The following is a 12,458-nucleotide window of genomic DNA, read 5'->3' on the forward strand; positions in this document are numbered from 1 at the left end:
ACTGAGGGTTTTAATCCTTGTGTCGCGGTTTTCATATAATATATTCAAGTCACATGCACAAGACACCCAGACTCAGGACAAGCATTCGTGGATCACACAAACGCTTGTCCTACGAGATCGAACTAACACGTCGCGTACAGTGGGTTTGGCGTTATGACGTAAAATTGACTTGATCTTATCTTAATTCAAAATCTAAGAAGCATTTTAAGCACAATAAAACGGAAAATAAAACTTGGAAGATACTTTTTCTTCGACTCTCACACTTACAATTTGAATCCCTATACCGCGGGTTCACAAACATTCAAGTCACATGCACAAGACACCCAGACCTAACACACAATTCTATAATTCCTTGCAGATATCTTCGTATTCTTCGACAAGGTTTACGAGTACACTCGGGTCGAGATCCTGGTCTTCTTTGAGACTATCTTGAGGGTCACCAATACTACAAACATTCGAGTCGCAGTCTCCATGCTTGTCAAGATGTGTGAAACTACTGGTAACTGTATAAACTTCTAATTATTATTATTTAAAAAAAAACGACTCCCGCAGAAAGGAATTTAATCCTTGTATCGCGGGTTTTACAAACATACAATTTCTTATTTATTTAATTATCACACTAATCTACCACTACAGGTTACTTAACCTAATGCGGTAGCTAGGACTGAATGAAGGTCAAAGTATTTATGTGAACTAGGGTTTCAGAGATTCAATTATTATGCACATAGTTGCAAGTCTAAATTCCAGCAACTGTTTTAATATGTAATTTTCTGATAGTTCTGATATGCATAGGCAATAAGTTAGCCTGATATACATGCCCATCATTGCTCCTCCTGGAATTGCTTGTTGCTTAATTTAATTTCATTCAAACAGGATTCGATTCTGTTCACCGAAAATATTGTGTACATTTAGTTCTATTCGTATAAAATATTCGTTATAAAATAATCTCTTTCATAACAAAAAACGAATCCCGCAATGAGGTCCATCCTTGTGACAAGGGTTTTACAAACATTCAAGTCACATGCACAGAGTCACCCAATGCTAACATGGAATATTACATTTACAGATTTCTTCGAATCGATACAGCTGATTTACACTATTACCGAAATGGGTAAGTTACTTTTTGATTTAAACAAAAAAAAAACATCATTCAAAATTCATGTATTTGAACAATATTTTCATTTTTTTTTCTCTCCACAGATGTAATCAAATTCTTTGAACACATCATCACACTCAGCAAGGCTTTCTGTAAGTATTTATAATTAAAGTAACAAAAACCATTACCCTCCTTTCTAACACAATTGGGTAAATCTACCGTCACTAGAATATGCAGTTGATATTAATAAAGTTAAAAGTGATATTGACAAACACGATATATATTTTACTCTTTTTTCGCAGATTTGGAAGAAGCCATTTTAATTATTGAAGAATATACTTCAACTGAAAGTAAGTTCCTTTATAAAACATTCCACATCTTTCACACAACGCCATCTAGTATCTAATTAGAAAAGCTCGTTTCAAACTTAACCTGTAACGCGAACTTGCAACCTTTGCTCACGTATTAAATTTTAAATATCTTTTTCCAGGCTTCATCGACGCTCTCAAGGATTTAAAGAGAGCAACAGGACAAATAAGTAAGTACAAACTATGTAACACCGGCCTGCATGCCTCTTATACGGAGATTGGTTCACTTTTGTAAACTGCCCCACGGTGGGCGCCATCACTGGGGGACTACTTAACACCAATCTCTGGTTACTTCGAGCTTAATTATTTTTTATTATTCGTTGGTTTCATTGTACAATGTGTCAACTTTGATATGTAACAGAGTATTAAATTAAAATAACACTAGTAAGCTTCGTTGAAAACTCCCGTTCCAAAGTATGTGCCCAGTGGGATCCATCCAACGTAAACTGGCGACGAGGACAACCCTTAATGAGATGGCATGATGAATTGAATGCGTAGCAACACAAATAGATAAAACAAGCAATAGGCTTTGCCATGCAGTGGAACAATAAACGCTCGAATCTTAAAAAAAAACTGGTATCCCCTTTACCCTATATTTTTTCAAGTACTAAAAATTTGCGATTCTTCACAGCGATGATCAAAGCAATCGACCACATAAAACAGAACAAGCCGAGGATCGAAAAGCGCGTCACCACCACAACCAACCAGAAACAGACCTCTAAAGACGAGTACCACACTTCCGAACACTCGTACGGCATGAGACAGATCCTCAAACGACTCCGGTCTAAAGGACGCTACATCTACGAGAACGGCAAGAGGATACGCAGGAGAAACTCCTCAAAATCTTCAAGCTCATCAAGCTCTTCAAGTTCCTCGTCATCATCCTCTGAATCCAACTCTGATGAATCCAGAGAGGATGAGTTCAAACGGCCAACAAGCAAGAGACCTAGCCAAACAACTAAAACAACTGCTAGACCGACATCAGTCAGACCTACTACGGTAAGACCAACAATCAAACCGTCGACTGCGAAACCACCTACTCAAGGCCCAAGCTCGACGACCAAGAAACCAACAACAACCACTACAACTACTACAACTCAACAAACTACAACCATTGAGGAGGAAACTACCGAAGAACCCACAACGACAGAGTATGTTCCTTCTACATCCACTAAGAAACCAAGAGCGACCACTCAGCAACCAACAACTGAGGGTACAACCTCTACCGAAAAAGCTCCTTCTACAACCACCAAAGAACCAAAAACCACCACACAGCAACCGTCCACGGAGGGCCCTGACTCCACAGAATGGGAAACACCTTCTTCGACATCCAAGAAACCAAAAACAACCACTCAACAACCTGCAACCACTGAAGGAGCTATAACCGACGCGCCTACTACAAAACAGGACGATTCTACCACCACCACCGCGGCGCAGCCCACCACCACAGAGCAGGTTAAGTCAACAACCGAAGCTGCTTCTACAGCCCCCGCAACTGACAATGAAGAGGACTCCGATTCATTGGAGTCCGCGGAAAGCGACGAATCAATCTCAGAGTCTAACTCAGAAGAAGATGATGTTACCACCAAACAACCATCGACTGAGCAGCCTGGCACTTCGGAACAACCTTCAACCACCGAAAAAGTACCGGCCACAACTGAGTATGTACCATCATCATCAACTAAGAAACCAAGAGCAACCACTCAGCAACCAACAACCACTGAGGAAGCAACCACAGACGGACCTGCAACTACAGAGTCCGTTCCTTCTTCAACAACCAAGAAACCAAAAACAACCACTCAACAACCTGCAACCACTGAAGGAGCTATAACCGACGCGCCTACTACAAAACAGGACGATTCTACTACCACCACCGCGGCGCAACCCACCACCACAGAGCAGGTTAAGTCAACAACCGAAGCTGCTTCTACAACACCCGCAACTGACAATGAAGAGGACTCCGATTCATTGGAGTCTGCGGAAAGCGACGAATCAATCTCAGAGTCTAACTCAGAAGAAGATGATGTTACCACTGAACAACCATCTGCGCAACCTACAACCACTGAAAAAGTAACAACCTCAGTACCAACTACAACTGAAAATGTTCCTTCTTCATCAACAAAGAAACCGAAAACAACCACTCAACAACCAAGCACTGAGGGCCCTGCCACCACTGAATGGGAAACGCCTTCCTCGACCAAGAAACCCAAAACTACCACTCAGCAACCAACCACTACTGAGGACGTGACCACTGAGGGTTCAACCACCACTGAGTATGTTTCTTCGTCAACAACCAAGAAACCAAAGACTACCACTCAGCAACCTGCAACCACTGAAGAAGCTACCACTGAGGGTCCTGCCACTACTGAATGGGAAACGCCTTCTTCGACTAAGAAACCGAAAATTACCACTCAGCAACCTGCAACCACTGAAGAAGTAACCACTGAGGGGCCAACAACAGCTGAGTATGTTTCTTCGTCAACAACCAAGAAACCAAAGGCTACCACTCAGCAAGCCAGTACTGACAGTCCCACTACACAGTCAACAACCACTCAACTACCAACAACTACAGATGCAACTACAACCGCTGCGCAACCAACCACCATACAGCAGGGTTCCACAACAACTGAAACTGCTTCCACAACCCCCGAAGACGACAATGATGACTCAGATTCAACGGAGTCTTCAGAAAGCGCCGAATCAAGCTCAGAGTCAAACTCTGAAGAAGATGATGATACCACTGAACAACCATCTTCGTCTACTGCGCAACCTACAACCACTGAAAAAGTAACAACCTCAGTACCAACTACAACTGAGTATGTTCCTACTTCATCAACAAAGAAACCGAAAACAACCACTCAACAACCATCCACTGACGGCCCTGCCACCACTGAATGGGAAGCGCCTTCCTCGACCAAGAAACCCAAAACTACCACTCAGCAAGCTACAACTACTGAGGAGGTGACCACTGAGGGTTCAACCACCACTGAGTATGTTTCTTCATCAACAACCAAGAAACTAAAAACAACCACTGAGAGTCCTGCCACTACTGAATGGGAAACACCTTCTTCGACCAAGAAACCGAAAACTACCACTCAGCAACCTGCAACCACTGAAGCAGCTATAACTGACGCAGCTACGACAAAACAAGACGATTCTACCACCACCACCGCGGCGCAACCCAGCACCACAGAGCAGGTTAAGTCAACAACCGAAGCTGCTTCTACAACCCCCGCAACTGACAATGAAGAGGACTCCGATTCATTGGAGTCCGCGGAAAGCGACGAATCAATCTCAGAGTCTAACTCAGAAGAAGATAATGTTACCACCAAACAACCATCGACTGAGCAGCCTGACACTTCGGAACAACCTTCAACCACCGAAAAAGTACCGGCCACAACTGAGTATGTACCATCATCGTCAACCAAGAAACCAAAGACGACCACTCAGCAACCATCAACCACAGGAGGACCTACAACACAAGGACCTTCTACAACTGAATGGGAAACGTCTTCTTCGACAAAAACTCCCGTACAAGATTCTACAACACCTAAAGATGATGATACTGACTCATCTGAATCTGCGGCATCCTCAGATAGCTCTGAATCTGATTCGGAAGAAGATGATGATACCACTGAACAACCATCTTCGTCTACTGCTCAACCTACAACCACTGACAAAGTAACGACCTCAGTACCAACTACAACTGAGTATGTTCCTTCTTCATCAACAAAGAAACCGAAAACAACCACTCAACAACCATCCACTGAGGGCCCTGCCACCACTGAATGGGAAACGCCTTCCTCGACCAAGAAACCCAAAACTACCACTCAGCAACCTGCAACCACTGAAGAAGCTACCACTGAGGGGCCAACAACAACTGAGTATGTTTCTTCGTCAACAACCAAGAAACCGAAAGCAACCACTCAACAACCAACCACTGAGGGTCCTGCCACCACTGAATGGGAAACAGCTTCTTCGACCAAGAAACCCAAAACTACCACTCAGCAACCTGCAACTACTGAGGATGTGACCACTGAGGGTTCAACTACTACTGAGTATGTTACTTCGTCAACAACCAAGAAACCGAAAGCAACCACTCAACAACCACCAACCACTGAGGGTCCTGCTACCACTGAATGGGAAACGCCTTCTTCATCTACCAAGAAAACAGAAACTATCACTCAACAACCTACAACCACACAAGGTACAACAACGGAGGATGTTAAAACGAACGAACCCATAACAGGGCAACCTGGTTCTACTACAACCGCTGCACAACAGACTACTACCGACAAAGTTGAGTCAACAACTAAATCTGCATCTACAACTCCTGAAAATGACGACTCCGACTCATCAGACGCCTCAGAAAGTTCCGAGTCAAGCTCGGAATCGAACTCAGAAGAAGATGATGCTACCACTGAACAACCATCTTCTGCTGCGCAACCTACAACCACAGACAAAGTAACCACTGAGGAATCCACAACTACAGAAGGAGTTCCTTCATCATCAACTAAGAAACCAAAAACTACCACTCGGCAACCATCCACTGAGGGCCCTGCCACCACTGAATGGGAAAAACCTTCTTCGACCGAGAAACCGAAAACTACCACTCAGCAACCCACAACGACTGAGGAGGTGACCACTGAGGGTTCAACCACTTCTGAGTATGTTTCTTCGTCAACAACCAAGAAACCGAAAACTACCAATCAGCAACCAACAAGCACTCAAGTTACAACGGAGGCTGATGAAACCGACGCACCTACTACAGAGCAAGCTATTACCACTACCACAGCAGCAACTTCTCCTACCACAGATCAGGTTGGTTCTAGTACCACCATTGCGCAACCTAGCACAACAGAACAGGGTACGTCAACAACTGAATCCACAACTTCTGAAAGTAAGGAATCTGACTCATCAGACTCCTCTTTAAGTTCGGAATCTGACTCGGAAGAAGATGATGTTACCACTGAACAACCATCTTCTGCTGCGCAACCTACAACCACAGACAAAGTAACCACTGAGGAATCCACAACTACAGAAGGAGTTCCTTCATCATCAACTAAGAAACCAAAGACTACCACTCAGCAACCAACAACGACTGAGAAGGTGACCACTGAGGGTTCAACCACTTCTGAGAATGTTTCTTCATCAACAACCAAGAAACCAAAGACTACCACTCAACAACCATCCACAGAGAGTCCTGCCACCACTGAATGGGAAACACCTTCTTCAACCAAGAAACCGAAAACTACCACTCAGCAACCTGCAACCACTGAAGAAGTAACCACTGAGGGATCCACAAGTACAGAAGGAGTTCCTTCATCATCAACTAAGAAACCAAAAACTACCACTCGGCAACCATCCTCTGAGGGCCCTGCCACCACTGAATGGGAAAAACCTTCTTCAACCGAGAAACCGAAAACTACCACTCAGCAACCCACAACGACTGAGGAGGTGACCACTGAGGGTTCAACCACTTCTGAGTATGTTTCTTCGTCAACAACCAAGAAACCGAAAACTACCACTCAGCAACCTGCAACCATTCAAGAAGTGACCACTGAGGGATCTACAACTACAGGAGTTCCTTCATCATCAACTAAGAAACCAAAAACAACCACTCAACAACCAACAAGCACTCAAGTTACAACGGAGGCTGATGAAACCGACGCACCTACTACAGAGCAAGCTATTACCACTACCACAGCAGCAACTTCTCCTACCACAGAGCAGGTTGGTTCTAGTACCACCATTGCGCAACCTAGCACAACAGAACAGGGTACGTCAACAACTGAATCCACAACTTCTGAAAGTAAAGAATCTGACTCATCAGACTCCTCTTTAAGTTCGGAATCTGACTCGGAAGAAGATGATGTTACCACTGAACAACCATCTTCGTCTACTGCGCAACCTACAACCACTGACAAAGTAACAACCTCTGCACCAACTACAACTGAAGACTTGCCTTCTTCATCAACTAAGAAACCAAAGACTACCACTCAGCAACCAACCACTGAGGGTCCTGCCACCACTGAATGGGAAACACCTTCTTCGACCAAAAAACCGAAAACAACCACTCAGCAACCTGCAACCACTGAAGAATTAACCACTGAGGGATCCACAACTACAGGAGTTCCTTCATCATCAACCAAGAAACCAAAAACTACCACTCAACAACCATCCACTGAGGGCCCTGACACCACTGAATGGGAAACGCTTTCTTCGACCAAGAAACCGGAAACTACCGCTCCGCAACCCACAACGACTGAGCAGGCTAGTTTTCCTACTACCGCTGCCCAAGCCACTACTACAGAACAGGCTGGTTCTACTACAACAATAGCGCAACCTAGCACAACAGAACAGGGTACGTCAACAACTGAATCCACAACTTCTGAAAGTGAAGAATCTGACTCATCAGACTCCTCTTTAAGTTCAGAATCTGACTCGGAAGAAGATGATGTTACCACTGAACAACTATCTTCTTCTACTGCGCAACCTACAACCACTCAAAAAGTAACGACCTCTGCACCAACTACAACTCAAGACGTGCCTTCATCATCAACTAAGAAACCAAAGACTACCACTCAGCAACCATCCACTGACGGCCCTGCCACCACTGAATGGGAAACGCCTTCCTCGACCAAGAAACCCAAAACTACCACTCAGCAACCTGCAACCACTGAAGAAGCTACCACTGAGGGGCCAACAACAACTGAGTATGTTTCTTCGTCAACAACCAAGAAACCAAAAACAACCACTCAACAACCAACAAGCACTGCAGAAGTTACAACCAAGGTTGCTGAAACCGACGCACCTACTACAGAGCAAACTACCACAGCTGTGCAACCTTCCAGCACACAGCAAAGTGCGTCAACAACTACAGCTGCTTCCACAACTCCCGAAATTGATGACTCTAGTTCATCAGAGTCCTCAGGAAACTCTGAATCAAGCTCAGAATCCAACTCGGAAGAAGATGATGTTACCACCAAACAACCATCCACTTCCACAGGAACAACAGAGAGAGTAGGAACCACACAGCTTCCTACTACTAATGCCGTAAAGGAGGAAACTACGACCACCACTGCGCAACCCAAAACCACGGAGCAGGGTACGTCAACAACTGAAGCCGCGTCCACATCTACGTTACAAGGACCAACCACTGGAAAAGAAACTCCATCATCCTCGAAAACTACTCAGGAACCCTCAACTTCTGAAGAAGCAAAGACTAAGGCACCTACTACAGAGTCAGTTCCTTCGTCGACAACTGAGAAAGCAACTACAGCTGATGAGTCTGTATGGAGTTGTGAGACTGACGATCCAGGAACCGATATCACCGCTTCAACGTCAGCAACACCATCGACTGAGTATTCCATATGGGATGACGATGCTGACGAAACAACAACGGCAGCGTCTACAGCGCAACCTACAACTACTCAAGAACCAACAACAACTGAGGGGCCGACATGGGATTGGGAGGATGAGGAACTCATAACGACACCCAGGCAACCGAAAACAACTCAAAAGGAACCTACGACAACGAAACAACCATCAACGACAGAACAAGTGACTTCGACAACGTCACAACCATCAACGACAGAACAAGTAACTTCAACAACGTCGCAACCATCAACGACTGAACAAGTGACTTCGACAACGTCACAGCCATCAACGACGCAGCAAGTAACTTCGACAACGTCACAACCATCAACGACTGAACAAGTGACTTCGACAACGTCTCAACCATCAACGACGGAACAAGTGACTTCGACAACGTCTCAACCATCAACGACTGAGCAAGTGAGTTCAACAACGTCTCAACCATCAACGACACAACAAGTAACTTCAACAACGTCACAACCATCAACCACACATCAGGTTACAACAACAACTCAGCAGCCAACGACTAGTGAACAACTAACTAAGTCTACAACCACTGAAGCTCAGCCAAAAGAATCTTTTGAATACAGTTCAGAAGAAGATGATTCAGTTACATGTGTTCCTGATGATGATGAAAATTTAGAGGACTCTGAAGAAGACTCACCAACAACTCAACAAACAACTGAGGCATCTGAACAACCTTCAACTACTGAAGAACTTATTACTGAAACTTGGACCACAGAAAGAACGAGCCAGACACCTTCGAATCAATACAAAGAAACCACCACAGCCACACAAACAACCGAAGAAGCAACTTCATCAACTACGACATCGCCTACAACCACCGAAGAAGCAACCACTAAACCAGCCACGGAACAGGCTTCGACTACAACCGTTAAACCTCAGAAACCAACAACACTAGAACCTAAAGATTCCTCTTCATCATCATCATCTTCATCAGAATCCGATGAAGACGTTGACTCAGATGAAAGTTCAGAATCCGACGAATCACCGGAGTCAAGCGAACCTTCAGAAAATCCTAAAGAAGACAAGAAAAAACCTAAAAAGGGATCTCAAGAAGATAAAGATGATAAGAAGGGCAAACGACCGAAGGACAAGAAGAAGCCAAAGAAGGGTTCTGACAAGCCAGAAGATGATGACGACGAACCCGGAACACAGAAACGTGACGTTGAAGATCAGTTGAAATCTTTGAACTGCGACGCATCTGACAACGAATTATCTGAATCCGATAGACTTTTATGCGCAAGTCAGAAACCTAAAGGACAAGGGCCTAGCGACGACGAGCCTGAGGATGAGGACGACGATGATGAGTATGATGAAGATGAAGATGAAGAAGACGAAGAAGATCAGCCTACTGATGGTGAACCTACGGATAAACAACCTAAGGACAAACAACCCAAGGACAAAACACCCAAGGACAAAACACCCAAGGACAAAACACCCAAGGACAAAACACCCAAGGACAAACATCCTAAGAACAAACATCCAAAGGACAAAAGTCCCAAGGACAAACATCCCAAGGACAAAACTCCGATAGATGAACAACCTAAGGATGAACAACCTGAGGACAAACAACCTAAGGACGAGCAACCTATGGAACCAGGACTTAAAGACGAACAACCTAAGGACGTAGTACCAAAGGATGAACAGCCTAAGGGAAAACAACCTGAGGACAAACAACCCGAGGATGAGGACGACGAAGTTGAATATGACGAAGATGAGGATGAAGAAGACGAAGAAGATCAGCCTACTGATGGTGAACCTACGGATAACGAACCTAAGGACAAACATCCTAAGGACAAAACACCCAAGGGCGAACATCCCAAGAACAAACATCCCAAGGACAAACATCCGAAGGACAAATATCCCAAGGACAAAACTCCCAAAGAAGAACAACCTAAGGAACAAGGACCTAAGGATGAACAACCTAAGGAACAGGGACCTAAGGATGAACAACCTACGGAGCAAGGACCTAAGGACGAACAACCTAAGGAGCAAGGACCTAAGGATGAACAACCTAAGGAACAAGGACCTAAGGATGAACAACCCAAGGAACAGGGACCTAAGGACGAACAACCTAAGGAACAAGGACCTAAGGATGAACAACCTAAGGACAAACAACCTAAGGAACAGGGACCTAAGGATGAACAACCAAAGGAGCAAGGACCTAAGGATGAACAACCTAAGGAACAAGCACCTAAGGACGAACAACCTAAGGAACAAGGACCTAAGGATGAACAACCTAAAGAACAGGGACCTAAGGATGAACAACCAAAGGAGCAAGGACCTAAGGATGAACAACCTAAGAAACAAGGACCTAAGGACGAACAACCTAAGGAGCAAGGACCTAAGGATGAACAACCTAAGGACAAACAACCTAAGGAACAGGGACCTAAGGATGAACAACCAAAGGAGCAAGGACCTAAGGATAAACAAGCTAACGATGAACAACCTAAGGAAGAACAACCTGAGGATGATGACGATGACGATGAGTATGACGAAGATGAAGATGAAGTAAACGAAGATGAGGAAGATCAGCCTGCTGATGGTAAACCTACGGATAACCAACCTAAAGACAAACATCCTAAGGACAAACAACACAAGGACAAACATCCTAAGGACAAATATCCCAAGGACAAATATCCCAAGGACAAATATCCCAAAGACAAAACTTTCAAAGAAGAACAACCTAAGGAACAAGGACCTAAAGACGTAGTACCAAAGGATGAACAACCCAAGGAGCAAGGACCTAAGGATGAACAACCTAAAGAACAGGGACCTAAGGATGAACAACCTAAGGAACAAGGACCTAAGGACGAACAACCCAAGGAACAGGGACCTAAGGACGAACAACCCAAGGAACAGGGACCTAAGGACGAACAACCTAAGGAACAAGGACCTAAGGATGAACAACCCAAGGAACAGGGACCTAAGGACGAACAACCTAAGGAACAAGGACCTAAGGATGAACAACCCAAGGAACAGGGACCTAAGGACGAACAACCTAAGGACAAACAACCTAAGGAACAAGGACCTAAAGATGTAGTTCCAAAGGATGAACAACCCAAGGAACAAGGACCTAAAGACGAACAACCTAAGGAACAAGGACCTAAGGATGAACAACCTAAAGAACAGGGACCTAAGGACGAACAACCTAAGGAGCAAGGACCTAAGGGCGAACAACCTAAGGAACAAGGACCTAAGGATGAACAACCTAAGGAACAGGGACCTAAGGACGAACAACCTAAGGAACAAGGACCTAAGGACGTCGTACCAAAGGATGAACAACCCAAGGAGCAAGGACCTAAGGATGAACAACCTAAAGAACAGGGCCCTAAGGACGAACAACCTAAGGAGCAAGGACCTAAGGGCGAACAACCTAAGGAACAAGGACCTAAGGATGAACAACCTAAGGAACAGGGACCTAAGGACGAACAACCTAAGGAACAAGGACCTAAGGACGTCGTACCAAAGGATGAACAACCCAAGGAGCAAGGACCTAAGGATGAACAACCTAAAGAACAGGGACCTAAGGATGAACAACCTAAGGAGCAAGGACCTAAGGACGAACAACCTAAGGAACAAGGACCTAAGGA

At 44.7% G+C, this 12,458-nt stretch overlaps 1 protein-coding gene across 35 annotated transcripts in view; it reads left to right on the forward strand.

Annotated features, from left to right (window-relative positions):
* LOC113492251 (mucin-2-like) overlaps positions 1–12,458 on the forward strand; it is a 31,631-nt gene that overhangs the window by 17,669 nt on the left and 1,504 nt on the right. For 2 of the 35 annotated variants that reach the window (XM_026869651.1, XM_026869637.1), the window contains exons 19-25: positions 359–499; positions 1,067–1,111; positions 1,201–1,248; positions 1,399–1,446; positions 1,587–1,634; positions 2,096–11,871; positions 11,932–12,448. In XM_026869651.1, coding sequence (XP_026725452.1) covers positions 359–499; positions 1,067–1,111; positions 1,201–1,248; positions 1,399–1,446; positions 1,587–1,634; positions 2,096–11,871; positions 11,932–12,448 — 10,623 coding nt within the window. The other 33 variants (XM_026869654.1, XM_026869636.1, XM_026869647.1 and 30 more) reach the window with 31 other exon arrangements.

Source organism: Trichoplusia ni, chromosome 3 (genome assembly GCF_003590095.1).
Source record: "Trichoplusia ni isolate ovarian cell line Hi5 chromosome 3, tn1, whole genome shotgun sequence".
Taxonomy (NCBI): domain Eukaryota; kingdom Metazoa; phylum Arthropoda; class Insecta; order Lepidoptera; family Noctuidae; genus Trichoplusia; species Trichoplusia ni.